The following is a 25,521-nucleotide window of genomic DNA, read 5'->3' on the forward strand; positions in this document are numbered from 1 at the left end:
TCTGAGAGGAGACCAGGTGGAGTGCCCGAGTGGGACACTGGCTTTGAGGAAGTGGCCAGGTTTTCAAGGCATTGCTGTCTGTTCATTGGGTTATCCTACTGGGGGGTGCCCAGTGGACGGGGGTGGGGTTCACATAGATAGGTTGATTGGCTTGGGGCTCACAGAAATATAGGGTGTCTCCTGGAGACTGTCTCCTTAGGGGCTCAGTCCCCTCCTGTGCTAGCTCTGCGTGGAAGACTGCAACTAACTTGAAGGCATGATTTAAAACCACAAGGTCACACAGGATAGCCAGGGTCTCCTGGAGCCAGTCTGACTCTCCCCAGGGGCTCAGCGCCTTCCCCTGCCAGCTTAGGGTGAAAGCTTGCACCTCCCCCCTCCCGGAGGTGTGATTTAAGGCCACAAGGTCGCACATGCAGCACAAGGAGCTATTAGTGGGGGAGATGCCGATTGGTCTGGAGACAGGCTTTCCGGCCACAGCTGGCAGCCTGCTTGTGAAGGACATCCTACCTATGTCCGAGGGGCCCAGAGACCCCAGTGCCACTGGATGGCCTCACCTAGAATGGGATCAAATGCAGGCAGGGTGCTGCCTGGTGTCAGCTTCCTGTGAAGTGCTAGGATAGAGGAGGCTCAGCTGTGTGCACTCAGCAGCCAGCTGTGTGCTCCATCTTGGCACTCACTGGCTGCACGAAACTTACTCTCACCACACCCAGGACCCGTATCAGTAAACTGGAGATAATACTAACAGCCGCTCACAAGGGCAGGAAGGGCTTATGTAAACAACTCTTAGCTGTCTTCTCATGGTCACCCACTTCCCCCTTGTGGAAAAAAGTCAATTTGCACATTAAAATACGTTTATAAATAATTGAAACAGGCCAGTGCCATGGCTCAATAGGCTAATCCTCCGCCTTGCGGCGCTGGCACACCGGGTTCTAGTCCCGGTCGGGGCACCAGATTTTGTCTCGGTTGCCCCTCTTCCAGGCCAGCTCTCTGCCATGGCCCAGGAGTGCGGTGGAGGATGGCCCAAGTGCTTGGGCCCTGCACCCCATGGGAGACCAGGAGAAGCACCTGGCTCCTGCCTTTGGATCAGCACGGTGCGCCGGCCGCGGCAGCCATTGGAGGGTGAACCAACGGCAAAGGAAGACCTTTCTCTCTGTCTCTCTCTCTCTCTCACTATCCACTCTGCCTGTCAAAAAAAAAAAAATAATAATAATAATTGAAACAAACCAGGTCCTCAAATAGGAGTTTGACTAAATATATTATGGTATATCCACACAGGGGAACAGTATTGAATATACTGTATGCTATTTGAATATACTGTATACTGCTAAGTATACAAACAAAATGATACCTCATTTTTCTAAATATCTATACAGATATGGAGGAATAACACACTGAATGGTAACAGTGCATCTGTGGGGCATTTTCACTTTCTGCTTTACAGCTTTTCATTGTATCTTCTCAATAAATTGACCCTTTTACCAATGTATAATGACCTTTTTATGTTTTCAGAGGCTCTGACCTTATGTTGATTTTTTCTACAGTAACAGACAGAGAGGGGTAGACAGGGCTACAAAGGAGAGGAGTTTTGTGTGCTGTTGGAGCTACGTCAGGATCAGTTCAAACTAGACTGCTAGCCATTGAGGATAGTAGTTGTAATTTTCACAGCGACAAATAAGAAAATAACTAAACCAAGTACAAAAGAAGAACTAGGCAGGAAATCAAGATGGCCATCCTGGCTTCTCTGCTTCCAACCCAGCTCCCTGCTAATGTGCCTGGAAAGGCAGCCGGTGATAGCTCCAGTGTTGGGCCCCAGCCACCCAGGTGGGGAACCCAGATGGAGTTCCTGGCTCCCGGCATTAGCCGGGCCCAGACTTGACCAAGAACTGTTTGCTGCTGTTTGGGGAGTGAACCAGCAGATGGAAAATCTCTCCCCTCCTCTCTCTGTCTTTCAAATAAATAAATTTATAGTTTTTAAAATGCAAGAAAAACAAGATGGTATTCTTAGAGTAATTAGCCAAGAGGAAGAAATAAAGGCTTCTAAGAGCAGGCATTTGGAGCAGTGCGGTTAAGATGTTTCATGGAAGGCATGCGTCCTGTGTGGCAATGCTTGGTTCGAGTCCTGGCTTTGCTCCCAGTTCCAGCTCCAGCAAATGTGCACGCTGGAGGGCAGCAGCTGATGGCAACAGATTGGGTCCCAGCTACCTATGTGAATACAAACTGAGTTCCCAGCCCCTGGCTTTGGCCTGGCCCAGCCCTGTCTGTGGTTGGCATTTGAGGAGTAAACCAGTAGACAGGTCTCTGTCTCTGTCTCTGTCTCTCCTCCCTCCCCCTTTCAAATACATAAAAGTAAATAAAATTCTTAAAAGGCACTGAAAATCACAAGATATTAGATTGTTTCTGTTTGCAGCTGACACAATCTTATATATAGAAAACCCTAAAGAATCCACAGAAATCCCATTGAACTAATGAACAAATTCAGTAAGTTCCAGGATACAAAAGCAACACAAAAAAATAAGTAGTGGTCTGTAGTGTTTGTTTAACAACAAACTATCCAAAACCCAACTAAGAGAACAATCTTACTTAGCTACAAAAAATGTAAATGCTTAGGAATAAACTGAATCAAGGAGCCGAAAGCTATTTAATAGCTTCAGTCCTGGCCTGTGGCTTGACAATGACCTGATGAGAAACTGAACCTGAACGACCCAGCCCACCGGTTCCCAGATTCTGGATTAGCAGAGTTGGAGGTGGCACTGTGGTGCAGCAGGTTAAAGCCCTGGCCTGAAGCCCTGGCCTGAAGCGCTGGCATCCCATATGGGCACCAGTTCTGGTACTGGCTGATCCTCTTCTGATCCAGCTCTCTGCTACAGCCTGGAAAGCAGTAGAAGATGGCCCAAGTCCTTGGGCCCCTGAATCCATGTAGGAGACCTGGAAAAAGCTCCTGGCTCCTGACTTTGGATCGGCTCACCTCCAGCCATTGTGGCCATCTGGGGAGTGAACCAGTGGATGGAAAACCTCTCTCGCTGTCTCTACCTCTCTCTGTAACTCTGTCTTTCACATAAATAAAATAATTTTTTTTTTAAAGAAAGAGAGAGAAGGAGAGGCAGAGAGAGAGAGAAAGAGGTCTTCCATTTGCTGGTTCACTGCAGGTGGCGGCTTTATCTGCTATGCCACAGCACCAGCCCCAAAGCTGCTAAATTTTGAGTAATTCATTACATAGCCCTAGATAACTAATATGTGGGATCTTCAAAAAGTACATGGAAACACATATTATGGGGAAAAAAGTATACATGGAATTTTTTGAACTAAAATAAACCTACCTTTTAATTCAATTTTTCATGAGCTTTTTGGAATACCCTTAAACATGTAGTTTGGTAGATCCTGCCAAGTCCTCATAGAATGGCTACCTCATGTCCTTATTATACGAGAATTCCTGCTTCCCACGGCCTTACCTACAGTATACAGTACCTCCCCTACCTGGAATACTCTTTATAAGATAAAAGATAAAAAATGTTATCTTATCGTGGCTGTCATTTTCCTTTGTTCATTATGAAGGAGGCCTCCTGCTCCTTCAACTTCTTCCTTCATGAGGTATTACAGAAGAACAGTTTTCAGTCACTCTGAGGATAAAGAGAAAAAGGTGTTACAATTCCTAGAGACGCTCCACGTAGGGAAATACTGTCCCTTTCCCATCTCTTTAGCTTCCACGGGCATCACTCCTTGAAGCTGCGGATCCTGATTTAGGCATTACTATAGCGTAGTGCTGCTTAACCCCGTGGCTCGGATGTTTTACGCACAAGGCAATCAGTACCGATCTAACTGTGCACGTTTAAATTGGGGGTGGTGACCACGTGCTCGCGGTCAGCCATTACCCTCCCTTTCGCCTGCACAAAACTTTAGTCAGGCATCTGGCCTCCCTAGGGACCCCCAAACTCTAGCTCACTTCCAGGTGTAAACGCACAGTAGAGCACCAATGCAGGACATTTCCCCACAGCCCTTCAAGACCCCAGACACGACTCCTGCTGGATGCCGGCCTTTGCCCACCGGCGCACCCCTGGGCAGCCCTCCCCGACAACTTCCTGCGCATCCTTGTGGAAAAGCCCTTTCGTTTGATTCTGAGAGAGGGCTGGCAGATGGCTGAAATCGGGGCGTTCTTCCTATCGCAATGGTCTTTCTGAATGGAGTCTCTCCTTATCCAAGTCTAGATTCGTTTTTACTTGACACAAGAAATGAAATTCTACATGTAAACTTGCTACTGTGGGAAAACGATGATTCACCACTGTATCTATTTGCACACATGAAACACCTGCTTGTTAAAGCAAAAAGCCCGATACTGAAGGACCCCAAATCTGGGAATCCAACGCGCTCGGGTGGTCGCCCAAAGACCCAAAACTCCAGCCCAGTAGATGCAAAAAGCAAGAGGATATTTATTAATACGTTTGCGCAAACGGGCTCCCCAGCACCTCAGGCAGTCCAGAGAGCGAGAGAGCCCCGAGCAGGGGTTACAGCAGTTTTTAAAGACAATAGTCACCTGATTAACATATGTATGCGGGGCGTTTGGTGATTGGCTATTTTGAAGGGCAAACTCTTGTTGCGATTTTAGTGAGGGAAGGGGTAAGTTTATACAATGGTCACAGAACCTTATTGCAACTCTTTTCCGGACTCCTGCAAGTGTTATCGCGTGAGACAGTTACACAGAGCAGTTTCCCAAGGTTATTCTGTAGGCAGATGGAGACACAGTTATCTTAAGGAATGGCTACTGTCAGCAGCCAAACTTTTTAACCCTTGCTAGAATTATTTTAATATTTACTTTTAGCAGGGGTCTTACATTCCCTCCTCTTCTTTTTGTACTGATTTTAATCTTAAAATTTTAGGGATCACCCTTAACCCCTGTCTCTGTTATATTCTCTGTTCTTAGACGCTGATATTGTTGAGCTAAAACTTTTCTTGAAGGTCTGAAACAAAAGAAGGGAGCAGGGTGTTTGAGATGCAGATGCATATAGATGTCTTCTCTTTAGGCCTGTCACACACACTTAAGCTTATAACTGACTTTCTACCTAACATTTTTTCTCAAGAGGAATACCCAAAATTTTTTTTGGGATTATGGATGGAGTTCCGTCTTCTGTAACTTCTTCAAAGCTGGCATGTGGGCGTCGAGGGAGATTTGGGTATTTCCTCTTGCTATCTGTCTTATGGTGTGTGACAGTGGCCTTGGAAAGACTGTCCTGCTCAGTCCAGAGGGCTGCTCAGGTCGTCCAATGGAATGGGCTGGAAGCCTTGTCTGACGACCATTTGGAGTTTGACAGCCTTTAGTCTGTTAGAGACAAAAGGAACAAGGGCATTAAAAACACACAGTACAAAGAGAAGCAGCAAGATTACAGACGTTATTGGGCCAAGGAGAGGAAATAGTCAGGATTTTTATGACCAGATTTCAGGCCAGAACTCCCAGCCCTGCTTGGCCTGGCCCTGGAGCTGTTTGGAATTGTCCAGGAAAAGTACAAATTTGGGTTTGTACCTGTCCAGTCTGACCCAGAAACAACATTTTTCCTGGAGCATGGCACAGATACCCCCTGGAGCAGCAGTTAGCATGTTTAATACTTTTTTTTTTTATAACCTTTTGTGACTTTTACACACCCTCTTTAACTTACTTTAAACATTTTACCATTTTTATTTTAGTCTAGAGTAAACTAGCCATCAGGATAAAGTCATTTTTACAAACCATGTTCTTTTCTTATATAAAAAGCTCTTTTTTTTTTAGCCCTTCTTACTAACAACACTCTTTTCTTCTGAACCTTCCTTACCAAGCACACATTTCTATACTTGATGTTTTTTATAGAGCCTGGTTGGCTCTTCTTACCTTACCAGAAGACTAAGGTCTCCATGCAGAGTGAAGATGCCTTACAAATCCCTTGTGTGATCTAGAGCTCTGGTTAAGGCAATTAGTTCTGCTAGCTGAGCAAAAGTTCCTGGGGGCAGAGCACGTTTCAATAACGTGCCATGCTGTAACTGTTGCATACTCTGAGAAGCAGGTCCTGTCTGACAAAGCTGCTTCCATCTATGAACCAAACTTTATTTGCATTAGTCAGGGGGCTGTCTTTTAGGTCCCTTCTGCTGGCACAGATCAAGTCTATGGCCTCCGTACAGGAGTGGAGGGGACCACTTTCCCCTGGAACTGGCATTAAAGTAACTGGGTTTATGCCTTATTTTTACCTGAGGGTTTTCTAGAAGGAGGACCTGATATTTTAGTATTTTACTATCTGTGAGCCAGTGAGAGCCCTTTTGCTCTAATAGAGAATTTATTTGATGTGAGGTATACAGGGCGATATCTTGCCCCAGTGTAATTCTAGATACCTCCTGTCAGCAAGGCAGCTGCTGCCATTGTCTTTAGGCACTGAGGCCATCCTTGTGTAACCATGTCTAAAGTTTTAGAAAAGTAGCCCACAGGTTGCTTAACAGGTCCCAGATGCTTTGGCTGCCTGTTAAGAGCCTGGTTTAGGAACTGTACTATTTCCCTGTATCTAGGAACCTGTAACCTGATAGAGAAAAGCTGGGACTGCCTGAAGTTTTCAGAAGTAGGAATTTGCTGCATGGCCCATATCCTCTCTGGGGCTGGTTTTCTCTCCCCAGGGGAGAGGATAAGGGTTAAATAATTAACACTCTAATGGACTAGCAATGCTTTGTCTTCCTCCAGATACCTAATAGCTAGTTTTGCTAGGAAGTTAAGCCAATGTACAAGACTAGAGTCTCAGGCTGGGAAAGGAGACAGACTAACAAATCATTTACATTATGGATTATTGTGCACCCCCCTTAAGAGATAGTCCCTTTAAGTCCTCAGTGAGGACCTGTCCAAATAGGTGCAGGACTATCTGAGTTAGCTATTACTGAAAGCCCTGTTTTTAGGAACAGGCAGGGAGGACTTTCTCTAAGCTTAATACTATTGGATAGACGTTTAAGGCCTGGCTGGGTGTGTGAGGCCCAGACCTATCCAGGGGGTGCTGGAAGAGAATTGCAAGAGATGTGAATCTCCTTTAAGGGAGGCACCCTGTTGACTTGCATTACCTGGCTGGACTAGGAGGAGAGCTTTAATAGGAGGCTGGTAGAAATAGGCAACTTGCGTTTCACTGACCCTAGGCCATCCCCTCAATAGCAGTGGCTGGAGCTAGAAGCTGGGCAGAGCTAAAGGCATTTTAGCTCGGGGCCACAAGGTCTGCGGTTCTGAACCAGGAGTCCTTCAACACCCAGGGCAGTTCCGTGTCCAGTGGCCATGCTCTTGGCAGAGCTGACAGAAGGCAGTTTCTGTCACGACAGCTACTTGCCCAATGCCCCGGCTCCTTATATCAGCAACAGATGCTGTTTGGGGTGCACTGGCCTTGCTGGGTCTCCTTGACGGCAGATCACCGTGCAGAAAGCCATAGATTGGCCTGTTGCCTATCCTTATATTGCTCCTGCTGCTAGCTTGCTCCTCGTTCTCCTGGTCTCTAATAAAGTGGACCAAGGAGGCAGCCTCTATGATGTCAGTCAAGGGGGTGCTCAACCCAACCCTGATTTCTTTAATATCAGGGTGAGCTAAAAAACTATGGTCATGGGCAAATTCTGACACTTAGTTATTTTTCTGCGAGTTAAGACCGTGCCCATGAGAACTATGACACTATGACCTTTTAGGCAAAATTAACTGTGGTGACCTGCTTGCATACTTTGAGGTCATCAGTGCAATTTCCTATCTATCCCTCAGTTTGGTTTAAAAGGGGAGTTCTGCCCATTTACCGCGTAAACAATAGATTATTTTGGCAGAACATGAATTCTATATCTCTTGTTTGTCGAATAAACCAGAAATAAAACCTTGAACATAAGGGTTCACATAATTTAGAATTATTTAACAGAGTCAAAAAGAGCTTACAGGACCTAACTTTAGAAATGGTAGAGCAACCGATTAAGCAGACACTGTTAAAATAGACATTACAGTTTTTGCAAAAACAGATTCCAAGATTTACGACTTAGACCATTTTCAGATATTTACTAACATTAGTGCACATTTTTTTTTTAAAAAAAACCTCATTGTTGTAACAGAAGATCAGACTTTAACTTTAGGTCAATGTAATTTTGGCATTAGCACTCAAAGAAAACTCTGTAAACAATTTTAAAGTTGTAAACCTTTTAAAACTTTTCTTATGACTTGCTCACACCTTCTGAAACTTTATACCTGTAGTTACTTTTACATAGTCTTGAATTGTCATGTATGGACAATCTATGAGAATACATGCTAACAAACTTAAACAGTCTCTCTTATCGAATTTAAGATGTGAAAAGTACAATACATTTTTTCACATTTTGTTTAGCATTGATGCCTAGATGGCTTAAGACACTGAGTTATTAATGAATACCACACCATTATCTGAATTAAAAGTCAAAATTACATTTCCATGCTTTTAAGTAACATAAGAATAACTCCTCCTGGACAGCAAACATGGACACAACTTTGAAAAGATCTTCATCGTTAAGAGAAACATGTTTAAAGCATATCAAAGACATGTAAAACCGAGCAAGTGAGCTACCAAGCAAACCAAAGGGCTTTGGCATTAACTTAATTTTCTGAACCAATGTTAACAACATAAAGGCTTGTATACACAGAATTTACTCTTATTTTTATAAGACCACTCTAGCTGGAAAGCAAAAACATGAACACAGCATGGGTCTGACACTATTTACAACATTTTAATACATTTTACATAATCTGAATTGACTCAAGCAATTTAAATTTTAGAGTCTCATCCTTTGAGAGTTCCAGGGATCCGACTGGAAGCCCAAAGTTGGAAGACTCGGTTTAGAATTCAAGCTGTCAGAGTCAAGCAGTTTAGCCAACAATTAGTACACTTCTGATCAGTTGGGTAATCACTCAAACACTGAAAACAGATAAACAACATAAACAACTTTGCGTTGCAGTTTTCCCAATCAAGACTCATAATGGCAATAGAAAAACGCGAAACCTTCAAGGCACGTGAAGGAACACTCTCATCAGATAAGTCAGGGACAGCAGCACAGAAAAGAACTAGACATCAGCATATGAACCATTGCTTAGGCTTCCATTAACTGCAAAGAGAAAAACCCATCAGGTTGGAAAGGGTTAATGGATTAAGGTTCTTGCTCTGGCTCCCTCTCAAAGCCCCAAGGACAAGGGTGGCTCATTGCTAAGATTTTAGGCAAGCAGTGCGTCCCGTCTCGGATCTTGGCCAAAGAGCCGAGACACGAAGCATGCCCACCTGTTTATCAGAAACATTCCTTTATCCTCCTCCCCGGGAACTGGCCAGGCTCCCAAGGAGCAGGAGAAGGTCATCCGGCAACAAAGTTACTTGTCCACCAGAGCTGAACCTAGATACAAGCCTCTTTATTCCAAAAATTTGTCCTTACATTTGGCCCTAGGGCTGCATTGAGAGGTAGACATAATTAACACATTATAAGAATACAATACAAATTTCTCATACAAGTATATATCCAGCAATTAAACACAATAATACTCAATGTGTTTTAAGGGTAAATTGAAACATAACTGAGGGAGAATTAGCTTCTTGGGCACCCATGTCAGGGACATAAAAAACAGTACCATTCCAATACAACAACTCAGGCTGCTGCAGACAGCCTGAGAACTGACTAGATGATCCCATGGCATGGAGATCTGAGGCATTGATACTTGTTAAACAGACATGTTGAGGCGCACACAGTCCAATTAACAAATGCGCTAACATTTTGCATTACTCTAAAATTAGTGATTCGGGTTTTATTAAATATTTGTAACATCTCTTTTTGATAAGACAACAAATTTTTCAGCGGATGGAACACGCTGGGTAACCATTTAGCCATAATGATAGTAGCCTCTTACTATCTGTAATTGTTACATTCTTATAGGTTTGTGCAATCTTAACTATTTGCAGCATATTTTGATTTACAATTTTTTGTAAAGCAAACCAAGCATAATCTGTTCAAGCATTCCTATTAATAATAGGGTAGAGTTAACACATAATACAAAAATAGAATGTGTAGTCCGGACACTTTGTTACCACAATTTCTCATTTTACATAGTAATATTAATTTTACAACAGGTAACATTTACTTTAAGTAAAATATTTAAATACAGGGTGAGGGCTGTCCAGTGTACACTGATTTATATTTTTTTACTCCCAGTGTTTTTTATTTACAACACCCTCTTCAGCAAACCAAGGACAAAATTTTTTTAACAGCGCTGATAAATTGCTCTACGGTTTGTTTCTTTAACCCTATCCTCTACATCTGCAGTAAAGTTTTTCCAGCCTTTATTAGGGGAGGGTCTTGGGTCAGGTCTTCCCACACGGTAATATAGGGAACCTGGTCAGGGTGTCCGTGGGGTCCTGGTTGAAAGACTCATGCCTTGACCTGTGGGATAATATCAGCATTAAAGGTCCTGTCCCTCGGCCAGGCCAGCCGACCTCAAAGGTCGACCATTCCAAGGAACAGAAAGTCACCCACTTTTTACTTTTGACGTCGATCAACTGATTGTGGCGCAGTTTTGAACTTCTTTTCAGTGGCCTAAAGTAAGGCTTAAAGGGGTGGTTAGTTGTTGCCCCATGGGTACGGGGAGAGTAAAACGAACGAGGAGGGGAACAAGAAAACAGACAGACGCATACAACACACAAGACGAGCCGCGGCACCAAATCGGTAGCAAACCGAAAGTACAAGTTCAAATGGGAGCGGCCGGACGGCCAGGCTCTCCCTGGGAAGGAGAGAGGCACTTTCTCTCTCCTTTCCCCCAAACCACTGCTGGGGCGTCCCCCACAGTGGGACCAGGGGTCTCAGGGCACGTCTGCCTCCCCCACTGGTCCGATACGAATTCAAGTCCCGTACGGGCACCAAGTGCAGACTTAAACACTGACCAGATGACGAGAAGGACGCAACCAATAAAACAAGTAGCTTACCTCCAACTGGTCACAGAATTGGGTCTGGGGGCGTCCAAATCCCGGACGGGCCCCCAATGAAGGACCCCAAATCTGGGAATCCAACGCGCTCGGGTGGTCGCCCAAAGACCCAAAACTCCAGCCCAGTAGATGCAAAAAGCAAGAGGATATTTATTAATACGTTTGCGCAAACGGGCTCCCCAGCACCTCAGGCAGTCCAGAGAGCGAGAGAGCCCCGAGCAGGGGTTACAGCAGTTTTTAAAGACAATAGTCACCTGATTAACATATGTATGCGGGGCGTTTGGTGATTGGCTATTTTGAAGGGCAAACTCTTGTTGCGATTTTAGTGAGGGAAGGGGTAAGTTTATACAATGGTCACAGAACCTTATTGCAACTCTTTTCCGGACTCCTGCAAGTGTTATCGCGTGAGACAGTTACACAGAGCAGTTTCCCAAGGTTATTCTGTAGGCAGATGGAGACACAGTTATCTTAAGGAATGGCTACTGTCAGCAGCCAAACTTTTTAACCCTTGCTAGAATTATTTTAATATTTACTTTTAGCAGGGGTCTTACAATACGAAGTCTAAAGGTTAGGCTAACGGTTTTAGTAGGATATTTCTGCAAGCGTTTTGGGGGGTTTATTTACTTTTTTGTCACGTGATTCCCTCACTACCTCCTCAGTCTCTCCCTGCAGCCTCCCCCCACCCCCACCCCGCCCCGTTCAGCCTCCCGGGTGTCAAACCCTGCAGCACTACGCCTATCTCCTTCGCCGACGGTGTCCCCTTTTTCTCTCAGTCTGATTTCTCTCTCTCAAGCCGCGCCCCTCAGTCCCCGGTTCCGGACGCTCAGTGTTCTTTTTCCCTTCGTTAGTCCCTGGGACTTATTACGGCCGTCACAGCTTTCCCTGGAAGACCAGCTTTTCCCCGCTGCTAGTTCCCCCAACTCCCCCGTAAGCCTCTCTGCAAACGTTTGTGCCTCGTTTGTATCGTACACCTCGTTCTCCTCACCTGCCTCTCCCTTCGCCGTCCAATCCCGGGCGTCTACCTGATAGAATTCCTCCGCTTGTACGGAACCCGCGGGACTCGCAAGATGGCGTCCCTCACACAGATCTCATGGGGGCCGCCATGTTCCCCTCAACAAAGCCTCCCGGTACGGAACAGCGCAGGCCCGGGAACCCGGCGCTTTCGCTCATGGGCAGGAAGCGGGAGAGTTCGCCGCCATGGATGTGACAGTCGTGCTGTTTAAGCCGTGATGGGCGTTTCGAGGCCAGACAGTCCAGCGGGAGGTCGGGAGGAGGTTCTGCGCGGCGGTGTTTGAGGCTGTGGCATTGGTAAGGGGAGGGAGAAACCTGTGAGGGTCACTGACGGGAGGTTTGTGAATTCACAGACCAGCGCGGGAGGTCGTGGGATTCGCGTTGGGTTTGTTGGGCAGTCAGCAATGGATGAGGTATGTGAGGAGTTAATGGGGAGTGACGGGGTTATGAGGGGCTGGGGGTGAGGAGGAGGGGGCAGGTGGTCTGTCTGGTCCAGGGATTCGGGGCACTCCGAGGAGTCCGTCATCGGTGAGGAGAATGACCAAATGCTGGGTGCGAACCTGTGGTCAGTGTGGGGCGTCCGGCGGGAGACAGGATTAGTAGACCCGACGGTTCGGAAGTTTGGAGGGGACAGTGACGGGGTCAGGGCCTCGCGGTGGTCAGCCTCAATTTACCCGGGAAGGCTTTGACTTACATTAAATGTCCACAGGTCATAGGCAACTAACTATTGAGTACTTTAAGGACTAGCCCTTTCTCACGTCTTTTCTCCGTCTGCCATTGTCCCCTTAGCCTGGTGTGCCATTCAGAAATGAGTATTTTAAGATACGACCAAACGAAGGCGAAGGGAGAGGTTATGGGAAGTGTGACTTCAATTTTCGTCTTTCCAAGTTTCTTGAATTACTTTGATTTGCTTCAGAAAACATGTGCTGAGCATTTGCTGGGTGTCAAGACATGAGTGTGGCATTTCTCGTTTCCTCCCAGATGTACTGTGATGAAGCCTAGGATATCCCATGTCAAACAGTCTCTCTGTCATGGGAGCCCCCACTTACCCTCATCAGCCCTGTGCCCCTGACATCTCTAAGGACTGAAAAAAATCTACTAGGTATGTCTTCCTGCATTGAGGTATATTCCCTTCTTTCAGTGGTCCCAACCTGTCACTATTTTTGTATACAGACAACACTTGAAAATCAGCAATAAAAATTTAGACAGAAAATATCTTAATATTTCCATCCATGAATGACTTTGGCAGGAGAGTTTGCTGAGTTGAGGGAAAAATAAAAGGCTTATTAAAAGATTATTGGAATTCAGCTACTGGTTCATTCTGGGGAATAGAGAATTCATTTTATAGTTTTCTCATTCTCATTGTCCGGAAGCTCCCTCTACAATTAAATCTTACATCTAACCACTACTATTGCCTTATGATAATATGCCATAAATAGAATTGCTGTTTCCGAGAAGGAACATTGGGATGTTAGTAAAGTCACCAGAAACATTTTCACGTGTGTCCAATTAAAAACCCTCATCCTGATTCTGTGTAATTACATGATAGGCATAAGGGGAGACAAGATTGATTGCCTTCTCCGCTTGGTGCTTGCTGACAATTCTCTAAGGCTCAACAACTCTCCTGTGGGTTTCTAGACTAGTGAATGTGAAAGCTGCAGTCTAAGTTTGGCCCCTGAAAACTTGATTCTGATCACTGGTTTTGCTTTTCTAGGCATCTACCCTTTTGGAAGAGAGTAGAAAATCATGAAGTCCCAGGTGAGTACTTTTTAAAAAAAAATTTTTTTTTTTAAATTCTTTTGGTTGTCCATCCCATCAAATGGAAAGTACCAGCAACTGAAATTTGCTTTAGGGAAAGCAGGAATGAAGATCCAGAACTAGGGCCGGCGCTGCGGCTCACTAGGTTAATCCTCTGCCTGTGGCGCCAGCACACCGGGTTCTAGTCCTGGTCAGGGCACCGGATTCTGTCCCAGTCACTCCTCTTCCTGTCCAGCTATCTGCTGTGGCTTGAGAGTGCAGTGGACGATGGCCCAAGTGCTTGGGCCCTGCACCCGCATGGGAGACCAGGAGAAGCACCTGGCTCCTGGCTTCGGATCAGCGCGGTGCGCCGGCTGCAGCGGCCAATGGCGGGGGGTAAACCAATTGAAAAAGGAAGACCTTTCTCTCTGTCTCTCTCTCTTTCTCACTGTCCACTCTGCTTGTCAAAAAAAAAAAAAAAAAAAAAAAAAAAATCCAGAACTAGAAGGAGTTGCTGGAAGCATGCAGAAAACCTGACTGGAAAGTATTTTTATGAATTTATAGAATCAATTTTTCTGATCTTTCTGGTAGACATCAGTTACATGGTTTGCATTCCCCTAAAGGGAAAGCAGAAAAATTTCCCATGGGAATAAAACATTTCTTGATACAGAAGCCTAAAAAATTTTCTCTTTATTGGATCTTTTAGGTACTGGAGTGCACACTGTTGTCACCAATACCGTTTTGATAACTACAGTAGATACATTGTAGCTGTGCCTTTTTTTTTTTAAAGATTTATTTATTTATGTGAAAGAGTTACACAGAGAGAGAAGGAGAGGCAGAGAGAGAGAGAGAGAGAGAGGTATTCCATCTGCTGGTTCACTCCCCAGTTGGCCGCAACAGCTGGAGCTGCGCCGATCCTGGGTCTCGCACGTGGGTTCAGGGTCTCAAAGACTTGGGACATCTTCTACTGCTTTCCCAGACCATAGCAGAGAGCTGGATAGGAAGTGGAGCAGCTGGGACTCAAACCAGTGCCCATATGGGATGCCGGCACTGCAGGCAGTGGCTTTACCTGCTATACCACAGCGCCACCCTGTAGCTGTGTCTTAAAATTATCTTTTTCAGAGGGAAGGCGCCTTAATGTCTTAACTGAACTTCTTGAGCTTTATTCTTTAGAGCAGGAGTTGATAAACTGTTAACCACGGGCTGAAGCCAGTTCTCTAGCAGTCTTTTATAAAAATTCATTTATTTTGAGAGAGAAAGACAAAGAGGCTGAACCAGGTCTGCAGACAGGAGCTGGAAACTCAATCCAGGTCCCCAACATGGGTGGCAGGGATCCAGCTGCTGGAGCCATCACCTGCCGCCTCCCAGGATCTAAGAGGCAGCTGGAGTCAGGAACCGGAGCAGGGAATTGACTGCATGTACTCAGATATGTCCTGAAGGCATCTGAACCTGCTCCTTGACTACTAGGCCAAGTGCCCACCGTCCAGCTGCTTTTATAAACAAAGTATGATTAGAGCACACCCAGGCTGTTTCTTCATACATGCCTATGGCAGTGCCAAAAAGGTATGCTTTACCGGAACAGTTTGTTGACCTCTGCTTTAGAGGAGTGCATTGATTAGAGAGGCTTGCTATAGTCCTGCTGTAGTCAAAGATAAAAATCTAGATAACACAGAAAGGATAGGCACACTTTGAATGGTCTTCCAAAAAGTTCACTCACATCACAGTTCTTAAATTCTGTTTGTGTTTATCTGACGAAGCTTTGGAGGGCAGAGGTTCTGCTATCTCATAGCCTTTGCTATGGTTTCAGAGTTTGTGGAATTGTGTCCATTTCATGCTATTCCTTCTCTGTTCTTCCATTTTTGAATGTCTGTATTTTTTCTCCCTGCCAACATTGACTGTATGCCTGATATAAATATTTAAAAATATGTAAAACTATAAAAATTAACAATAGAGAGATCGCCCCTTTTCCTGAGATACTATTTGTCCTGAGTGCTAACCATTTGTTTCTAACTCTCCAAGAATTTTTTTTGATGTGGCCATATAAATGTGTACAGGTAAAAGTAGAAATCTGTGAGAATGTTTCTTCCTGTGTTTTTATTTTGGAAAAAGTAATGTTACAGCATTTTGTTCCATGACCTGGTTTTTAACTTTTCTGTCTGGTAGAAAGATTTTTGTAGACCTCTTTAATATCTTCCTGTGTTAGTACCTACAGTTCTTTTCTGTTTTATCAGATGCATAGCATTTCCCTGTGGCCTGATTGCCTTGGATGGTTGCCTTATCCATAAAATGGAGACTATAATCCTCATAGGGTTGTTGTGAGAATTAAGGAAGTACCAGTGATGCTTAGACTATAATATAGGCATGGTTTGTACTTTATTTTGGTGATCGCTGTTACTTTGTCTTCATTATCATTGTCAAAGCTAGAAATAAACTTGTACATTACCAGTCCTTATGTATTTTACATTAAAGCCTAACAACGGAATTGCAAAAAGAGGTTTGCTTTTATTTTTGAATATAAACAATGTCAGAGCTGTGTTCTTCCAGTCACACATAGTTACTGAACGCGTGAAATTGGCTAGTTTGAATTGAGACATGTTATGCTAAGTATGTGTTACACTTTGAAGGTATGGTTCCAGAAAATTCACCAGTAGTTTTTAAAGATTATTTACATGTTGAAATGATATTTTAAGTAAAACATTGGAATAAATATGTATTTTTAAAATAATTTTTGAATGTAGCTCCTAGAAAATGTAAAATATCCATTAACTTTATATTTCTTTTTTTTAAGATTTATTTTATTTATTTGAAGGGCAAGAGTTAGAGGCAGAGGCAGATACTTGTACAGCTCCAAATTGTACTAAGCCAGGGGACACAGAAAAAGAGAGAAAGGAAGAGAGGGAGAGAGGTCTTCTATCCACTGGTTTACTCCCCAGATGGCTGCAATGGCTGGAGCTGTGCCAATCCAAAGCCAGGAGCTTCTGGGTCTCCCATGTGGGTGCAGTGGACCAAGGACTTGGACAGTCTTCTGCTGCTTTCCCAGACCATAGGAGGGCGCTGGATCGTAAATGGAGCAGCTGGGACTCAAGCAGGCACTGTAGGGTTATGGGATGCTGGCACTGTAGGCGGCAGCTTTACCCGCTACACCACAGTGCCGGCCTTGCTTTATATTTCTCTTAGGCAATACTGATTGAGAGAATTAGGATGGATTTTTTTGCAAAGATTTATTTTATTTATTTGAAAGAGTTGCAGAGAGAGGTAGAGCCAGAGAGAGAAAGATCTTCCATCCCATTGGTTCACTCCCCAAATGACCACAGCGGCCGGAGTTGAGCTGAGCCAAAGCCAGGAGCTGCTTCCAAGACTCCTATGCAGGTGCAGGGGCCCAAGAACTTGGGCCATCTTCTACTGCTTTCCCAGGCCATAGCAGAGAGCTGGATCGGAAGTGGAGCAGCTGAGACTCGAAGTGGTGCCCATTTGGAATGCTGGTGCTGTAGGCTGGGGCTTTACCCTGCTGTGTCACAGCACCAGCATGGATTTTTAAAAATTATCCAAACCATGGCTAATTAACTGATTAAATGGATTGTTTCTTTTGAACAGAGTTTAGTATTTTTTTCCATACAATCAAGAAGTGAAGTCATCATTTTTATACCTATTCTTTTCTCTAACACCTAGCCCCTTCCACTTCTTCATGTCGTAATAGCACTTCCATTCCCTCAGCCACCCAAGCTATAAGCCTTGTTTGTAGATGACAAAAATTCAATTTTCCACAGGTTATATACTATATCAGTATTTATCTCTATCTAGTATATTGAAGCATTTGAGAATCAGTAATAAAGTCAAGTCAGAGTGTTAGGATTACAACCTATGTTAATTATTTTACCACAATGAATTTCCTCTGCTTTACACATTTATTCCCTCTCTCAAGTTCTGTTCTTCAGATCAAAGGAGTATAATTTAGTTACAGGTTATTTTTAAGTAAAGATGAGTTTTAGTTTAGTTTCTCTAATCTTCATTATTCCTTTTTAGCGAACATTTCTTGAGTACCCTGTGTCCTGTGCACTGGCTAGCTTCTCAAGAAGATTTAGGCAAGCTTCTTTCCTGGAAGCACAGCAGAGAAAAAAATGGGTAAAGAGATACAGAAACCAGCATTGACACATAAAAGCTCTGTAACAGACACAGGAGCAAAGTACTTTTGTAGCATTGAGGGGGAGCAACCAGCATTATAAGGAAGTAGGCAATAGGCTTAAAAGATAATTGAACTTCGAAGTAGGAAGAAAGGAGAGTGAGGAAGCAGTGTCTGTAAAATTAGAAAGGGCACAGTGATTTAGTGAAGGCTGGGAAATTGAGGAAAATTAAAGTGGAGATTGCTTCATGGCATGGTTGATGAAGGGTGGTAGTGAAGTGAGAACATACAAGAGATCGTGTTTACAATATCAGAGAAGCAACCTTGAGTGCAACAGTCGGGAAACAGTGTAGTGAGTCTGTAAATCTGAGAGTTAATCGGTCATGTGTGTAGTGTGTAATCTTTCAGTTTTCTCATATGTAAAACAGGAAAATTAATCAGACTGTAGGACAAACTAAAATGATTGGGAACTTGATGGTGTGACTGTGGAAGTTAGTGTGCATGAGAGATTGCTCTCATCTTAGTCGTTTCAATTTTTAGCTGAGTGTATTTATAAAGAAGGAAATGAAAGAGGCTTTTAATATCTTAAGTAACAATTTATTTTCATTCTGAAAGCAATGTTTGATAATAATGGAATATTTAGGAAAAATCCATGAAAGTAGTTAAATATTGCAAGTCACTATTATATTCATTTCCATTATTTGATAATAAGTGCTGTGAAAATAATGGTGACATGATTTAAATAGTCAGTTTTTGCTCCAGAGACATTTTATAGCTCTATGCTTACTCATGTCCTTTATCTTGATGTCCTGTCACTAAATTATTGTTTTGGTTTATGATGGTTGTTTGATTTATCCATGGTTATGATTTTCTTTGTGAATGTTTTCTGAATATTTCTTTTTGAGTTATTGAGATTTCTTAATTTTAATTTTATTGTAATTATTATATTTTATTATTTCATTATGCTCCTTGCTACTGTACTATATAAGAGAGCTGTTAGGTTTAGGGGAAGTTATGATGTTTGTCTCCCTTTGAAATGATGGAACAAGGTTAATGATGTTCAAAAACTCTGACATTCTGTGATTCTCTAAATGTTTTCATTAAAAAGGTCCTCTCTGCTCCATAATTATAAACAAAAATTCTCTCATGTTTTATTTTTGTAACTTTTATGGTTTCCAGGATTTTTAGAGTTAAAATTTTTGTTCCATCTGCATTTATTCTGTTTTTAAGATATAAAATATGGTGTATTATTTTGCTATGTCTGTCATAACAAAGTACCGCAAACTGGGTGATTTAACCAATAGAAACTTACTATCTCATAGAAGAGGCTAGAAGTCCAAATTCAAGGTATCTGAAAGGTTGGTTCCTTTGGAGGGCTTTGAGCAAAGGATCTGTTCCAGGCCTTTCTCCGTGGCTTGTTCATAGCCATCTTTTTTCTAGATCTCTTTACATCATCTTCCTTCTGTTTATATTCATGTTCAAATTTCCCTTTTTCATATGGACAGAAGTCCTACTGGATTAGGGTCTGAAATAACATATCTGCACGGAGCTTGTTTCCAAGTAAGGTCACATTCTGGGATTCTAGGGGTTGAGACTTCAACATGTGGATTTTCAGGAAATACAATTACATTTATGGCATATAGGTTCAACGTTGTTTTCCTATTGACTATCCAGTTGTTTCACTACTGTTTGTCGAATCTTTCTTATTTCCCAGTTGTGTACTGCCTTTATCATTATTAAATTACCCTATGTATTATATAGTCATTGTGTGGCTTGCATTTCTGTTTTCCTAACCTATCAGGCTCATCTTGTAAAAGACAGGCTTTTACATTATTACTCCTAAACCTATGATGTGAAACTCGGTGCTAATGTACTTTTACAGACTATAGGAAAGTGAGAATGGTCACTTCATACTGAACTGGAATGTACCGTTACAGGTTTTAGTATCATTCAAGGATGTGGCTGTGGATTTCACCCAGGAGGAGTGGCAGCAACTAGACCCTGCTCAGAGGACCCTGTACAGGGATGTGATGCTGGAGAACTATAGTCACCTGGTCTCAATGGGTAAGAATGGCTTTCCACATAACTCAGGTTGTCCAGTCAAGTGCCTTTCCTTATCAGTTACTGCGGTTAGGTGGTTTTTGACATTTCATGCTTAGTATGACCTCGTTACCTTCCCATATGAAGGCCGTTACTTTGTTGAGGGCTAACTGGACAACTTCAGTATAGATCACCCGAAACTGTATCTTTACATCTTTCAATGCATTCAATCCAGTTCCTCCTTAATTTCCATTTTAATAGGTTATTCAATTTGCAAACCAGATGTCATCTCCAAGTTGGAACAGGGAGAGGATCCATGGATCATACAGAGAGGCATATCATATTGGATCTATCCAGATGAACATCAGGCAGATTGGAGACAAGGTAAGTAAAATATCAGTTTCTTTATTAATTAATTGATGCCTGAGGCTTATGTTTCTATCTTTATTGACAGCTCCTCTTTGTTGCTCCTGTGCTGAGAACTCTAATAGATATTCAGTGAATAATTGTTGTAAGCATTTAGTGGACATTCAACAAATAATGGAAAGTAGTTGTGAGCCTTTCTTGATTCTTGTTGATGCTTTTGGTGTGTGTTTTATGAATAGGCTTTAGAGGCAGTGGGACTTAGAGTTCTTCTAAGACATCAATTGTTTCGGGGGAGGTAAGACCCCATTCCCAGCCCTCAGATTCATGGCTTCAAAAATACTTTTTTTTAAAGTTCAGATAAAAATGAGTCTAAAGAGATGTGACAGAATTGGAGATGGTATTTTTCAGAGTATGTGGCTGTAGCTGCTGTTAATGGTGAGTGCTGATGAGGACAAGGAAAATGTTGAAGACAAAAAACGTAGAGGAGAGAATTTACGAACAAAACTTTGGAGTTAGTTAGGTATAAGTTTTTTGGGAGAACATTGCTGATTTTACTTCACATGTATAGAAGGTATTTTAGTGGGAGTAGTGGAATTCAAGTGTGTTAGTTTTGGTGTGTATCTGGTACTGAATGCATAGCAGGAGCTTGGATTTTTATCTTCTTTGTGTTAATTATTAATCAGGAAAATAGACTGAGATGAGTTACAGTATTTTGAGTACAGAAGAGACCTTGTTACTTTGGAGTGGTGGCCAGATATTTGTCAAGTAAACATAGAAAATGGTTTGTTACATAAATGAATTAAAAAGATGAAAACAGTTTCTGTTCAGAAAACAAGGGAAGTGGGAAGCACATAGAAGAGTAATCCAAGATAAGAGTAAGAACCCAAATAATTTTTAAAAATTCATTCTGGTCTGGTTTTTACACGAATATTTCTCTTTCACATCTTCATCTGACTACTCATGTGATCATACTGTTTACTTCCCTGCCTTCTGAGATGCCCTACCTTCATCTCTGTTTTATATGTTCTTCAACTACACTGGGTTATTCATTTGTTCTACTTCTCTGCACTTTGTTAATTGCTTTTTGTGACTCTTCGATTTTATATTTACTTCTTTTAGACAGGAAGAGTAACCTTCACAACTCCCCCTCCTGTGTTTCGGGGACTATTTCTTTCCATAATAAGCTACTGAAAGGAGTTACAAAGGATGGTTCCTTGTACTCGATTTTAAAAGTCCCTCAAGATGATGACCACCTGCAGAGATGTCAGGAAGACCAAGAGGGACTTTACAGACAAGTCACATTCGTTAACAGCAAAACAGTGGCTGAGGAATCAAGCCATAAATATAATGCACTGGGAGAAATATTTCAAGAGTTCATAAAGCCAGACATACCGAGACAAAGACTGCATAAATATGATTTACTTAAAAAGAATTTAAAACCAAATATTGATCTACCTAGCTGTAATAAGAGCAGTTCAAGAAAAAACTTTGATGAGAGTTTTGGATGTGGAAAATCAACTAGCCCCAGTGTATCCAATTCTAATCTTGAGAAAGTTCATAATGGAGTAGTATCCTTTGATGGTGATCAGCATGGAAACATTTTCAGCTTTAAACGATCCCTTAATCAATGTCAGACCGTTGAAACCAAGGAAAAAACCTGTATATGTGGTACGTGTGGAAAAGCCTTTGCTAAGAAGTCACAGCTTATTGTACATCAAAGAATTCATACTGGAAAGAAACCATATGATTGTGGTGCATGTGGGAAAGCCTTCAGTGAGAAGTTTCATCTCATTGTACACCAGAGAACTCATACTGGGGAGAAACCTTACGACTGTTCTGAATGTGGAAAAGCCTTCTCTCAGAAATCATCTCTCATTATACATCAGAGAGTTCACACTGGAGAAAAACCATATGAGTGCAGTGAATGTGGGAAAGCCTTTTCCCAGAAATCACCCCTCATTATACATCAGAGAATACATACTGGAGAGAAACCTTATGGATGTAGAGAGTGTGGAAAGGCCTTCTCTCAGAAGTCTCAGCTTATTATACATCATAGAGCTCATACTGGAGAGAAGCCATATGAGTGCACTGAATGTGGGAAAGCCTTCTGTGAGAAGTCACACCTCATTATACATAAAAGAATTCACACTGGTGAGAAACCCTACAAATGTGCCCAGTGTGAGGAAGCCTTCAGTCGGAAGACAGAACTCATCACACATCAGTTAATTCATACTGGGGAGAAACCCTATGAATGTACTGAATGCCAGAAAACATTTTCCCGGAAGTCACAGCTCATCATACATCATAGAACACACACTGGAGAGAAACCCTACAAATGTAGTGAATGTGGCAAAGCCTTCTGCCAGAAATCACACCTCATTGGACATCAGAGGATTCATACAGGAGAAAAACCTTATGTATGTACTGAATGTGGGAAAGCCTTCTCTCAAAAGTCCCACCTTCCAGGACATCAGCGAATTCACACAGGAGAGAAGCCTTATATATGTGCTGAGTGTGGAAAGGCCTTTTCCCAGAAGTCAGATCTTGTTTTACATCAGAGAATTCATACTGGGGAAAGACCCTATCAGTGTGCTGTATGTGGGAAAGCCTTCATTCAGAAGTCACAACTCACTGTACACCAGAGAACTCATGCAGCAGCAAAGTCATAATGAAGTGACCACAGAAAAGCTTTCAGTGTTAGTTCAAGCCTTAGTGATGAGCAGAAACCCAATTCATTTGATAAATTTGGGTACAGCATCTCTACATTAAATTTTACATGGAAGCTCATGTTTCTAGTATGGTGATGCCTAACTTTTTCAGTACAGATGATAGAAAGTAATTTTATAAATGAAGGACATTTTTAACATGACATGTAAACCTTTTAAAGCATGAGGTGAATGATCAGTAAAGTATGTGTACAGCGTATTGTAAAGTTACATATTCCTTACACCACATAACAATAATAAGGCATTGTGAAATTGCTAATATTAGCTTTGTGTAATTATGGCCAAATAGGATTCCCTGTAAAGGATATGTTAGAAAGCTTTAGTGAAAAGCAAAAGCAAAGCATCAATTCCCGAAAACTGTATTATGAGAAGGGTCTTGATATACCCCTAAAACTACATGTAAAATCTGTAGAAAAATGGAAAGGTGGGTTGATCAGATTCAGTAAAGTATATGAATTTTCTTTTCTCCGGCTTGTAAATTCATCTACATCTTTGGAAGAACACTGGGCCTTGAAATTGATGGATTTTGACCAAGTTTTCTACTGTACTCTGCCCAGCTAGGAACTTGATGTGGTGGGAAGACTTTGGCCCTAGAGTCATATGAGTCTTGGATTTTAATCCTGAGCCAACTAATCACAGGTTATATAACTTCAGGAAAGTCCACTTCACCCATTGGAATGTTTTTTTCTTCCTGATAAATAAAAGTTCAAGATAGAATACATTTTCAGTTATTATTAGTTCATTTTTCTGACTTCTCTGTTTTCCTGCAATGGAATAGTAGGACTCATGTTTAAAATCTGCATTTCTACTTCCTTTGTACACTGGAAACTGCTTTTGATTGCCCACTCCTATAACTGGTTTGTTTTTACTGTCTCTGACCCTGGTGGCCTTATTCTTACTATATTAAAATGCTTTTTGAATACTGCCCCCCTTTTTTTCACATACTTAGTCACTGTGGCGATTGTGTATGAACACTTTGTGTAAAGTCTGTTGCATTCCTTTCTGACCCCTGCCTAGCAGCCCCAACTGTTTTCCTCAGGAAACAAGGACCTTTACAAAGGAAAGCTCTTAGAGTGAGACTTGTGTAGACTTGGGAACTTGCTGTCTCTAAAATGTCCCTTTTCCTTCTCCCTGTGGTTCCATCTATTCCTCCTTGAGCAGCTTTAGATGGACTGGAAGGATGAAGGCATGGGTGAAGTAAGCACAACATCTCTACATAGTTCCTGCTTGATTCTTTTCTGCTTCCTGATCTTTCTGCATGGCTGAACAGTCGGCTGTATAAAGCCTGGGCACCTGTGGGTGAGAACCTCTGCAGGAAAGAGGGCACACCTGACAGGGATGTGGGATGCAACATCAAAGATGTCAGTTTTCCCACCAAGTGATTGATAGATTGTTGGGGGCGAAGCAAGAAATTGAAATCCAAAGGAACAGTCCGTTCATAAATCTAGAGTTGATTAATTTTAGTATTGAGCAACAGCAGTGAAAATGCCATGTAGCATGCTGGAGCTGTAAAGCTCTAATGAAGGCTAGTGCCACGGCTCAATAGGCTAATCCTCCACCTGTGGCACCGGCACACCGGGTTCTAGTCCTGATCAGGGCACTGGATTCTGTCCCGGTTGCCCCTCTTCCAGTCCAGCTCTCTGCTGTGGCCCGGAAGTGCAGTGGAGGATGGCCCAGGTCCTTGGGCCCTGTACTCGCATGGGAGACCAGGCGAAGCTCCTGGCTTCAGATCAGCACGGTGCACCGGCTGCTGCGGGCATTGGAGGGTGAACCAACGGCAAAAGAAGACCTTTCTCTCTGTCTCTCTCTCTCACTGTCCATTCTGCCTGTCAAAACAAACAAACAAACAAACAAAAAAAGACTCTAATGAATATTTAGCTCTATTATATGGAATTCAAATTATATTTGTTGTAAATCATCCTGTTAGTAAATGGCAGATTTTCATCAGTAGTTACATTGAGCTTACTCTGATGTCCTGTTCTTCATAGTTCTTTATCAGGCTTACTTTGGTGCTCTGTTCATCATTCTTTATCATTGCATTGTGTGGTTGCCCCACCATGTAGCTAGCATATATGAGTAGCTATATCCTTTAATATCCCTCAGTGAAGTTGATCAGTTCCCCACAATATTCCATATTAAGCTAAAGTTTTTAAATATATGATTTGGTTCTAAAATTACCCATGGAAATGCTCCAAGCCAGTAATAGCGAAGACATTTCTGAGAACAAGCTTGGAGAATTTACCATAGTAAGTCTTCCTGTAAGATGATGGTAATTAAGACAATGTGATACTAGGGGCCGGTGCTGTGGCACAGTGGGTTGACGCCCTGGCCTGAAGCGCTGGCATCCCATATGGGCGCCGGTTCGAGACCCGGCTGCTCCACTTCCAATACAGCTCTCCTCTGTGGCCTGGGAAAGCAGTAGAAGATGGCTCAAGTCCTTGGGCTGCTGTACCCACGTGGGAGACCAGAAGAATCTCCTGGCTTCAGATCGGCACAGCTCTGGCCGTTGCGGCCAATTGGGGAGGAACCATCAGATGGAAGACCTCTCTCTGTCTCTCTCTGCCTGTCCTCTGTGTAATTC

General features: G+C 42.8%; 1 protein-coding gene across 2 annotated transcripts; it reads left to right on the forward strand.

Annotated features, from left to right (window-relative positions):
* Positions 1 to 12,100: 12,100 nt before the first annotated feature.
* ZNF300 (zinc finger protein 300) lies at positions 12,101 to 23,617 on the forward strand. 2 transcript variants are annotated; one of them, XM_062188822.1, is made up of 6 exons: positions 12,101 to 12,248; positions 12,933 to 13,053; positions 13,666 to 13,709; positions 19,746 to 19,872; positions 20,110 to 20,232; positions 21,334 to 23,617. In XM_062188822.1, exons 3-6 carry the CDS (start codon positions 13,698 to 13,700, stop codon positions 22,881 to 22,883), a joined length of 1,812 nt encoding a protein of 603 aa, XP_062044806.1. In that variant the 5' UTR covers positions 12,101 to 12,248; positions 12,933 to 13,053; positions 13,666 to 13,697; the 3' UTR covers positions 22,884 to 23,617. The 2 variants fall into 2 exon arrangements, with proteins under 2 accessions (XP_062044806.1, XP_062044807.1); XM_062188823.1 differs by lacking the exon at positions 12,933 to 13,053.
* Positions 23,618 to 25,521: the final 1,904 nt, after the last annotated feature.

This window comes from Lepus europaeus, chromosome 4, assembly GCF_033115175.1.
Source record: "Lepus europaeus isolate LE1 chromosome 4, mLepTim1.pri, whole genome shotgun sequence".
NCBI classification, from domain to species: Eukaryota; Metazoa; Chordata; class Mammalia; order Lagomorpha; family Leporidae; genus Lepus; species Lepus europaeus.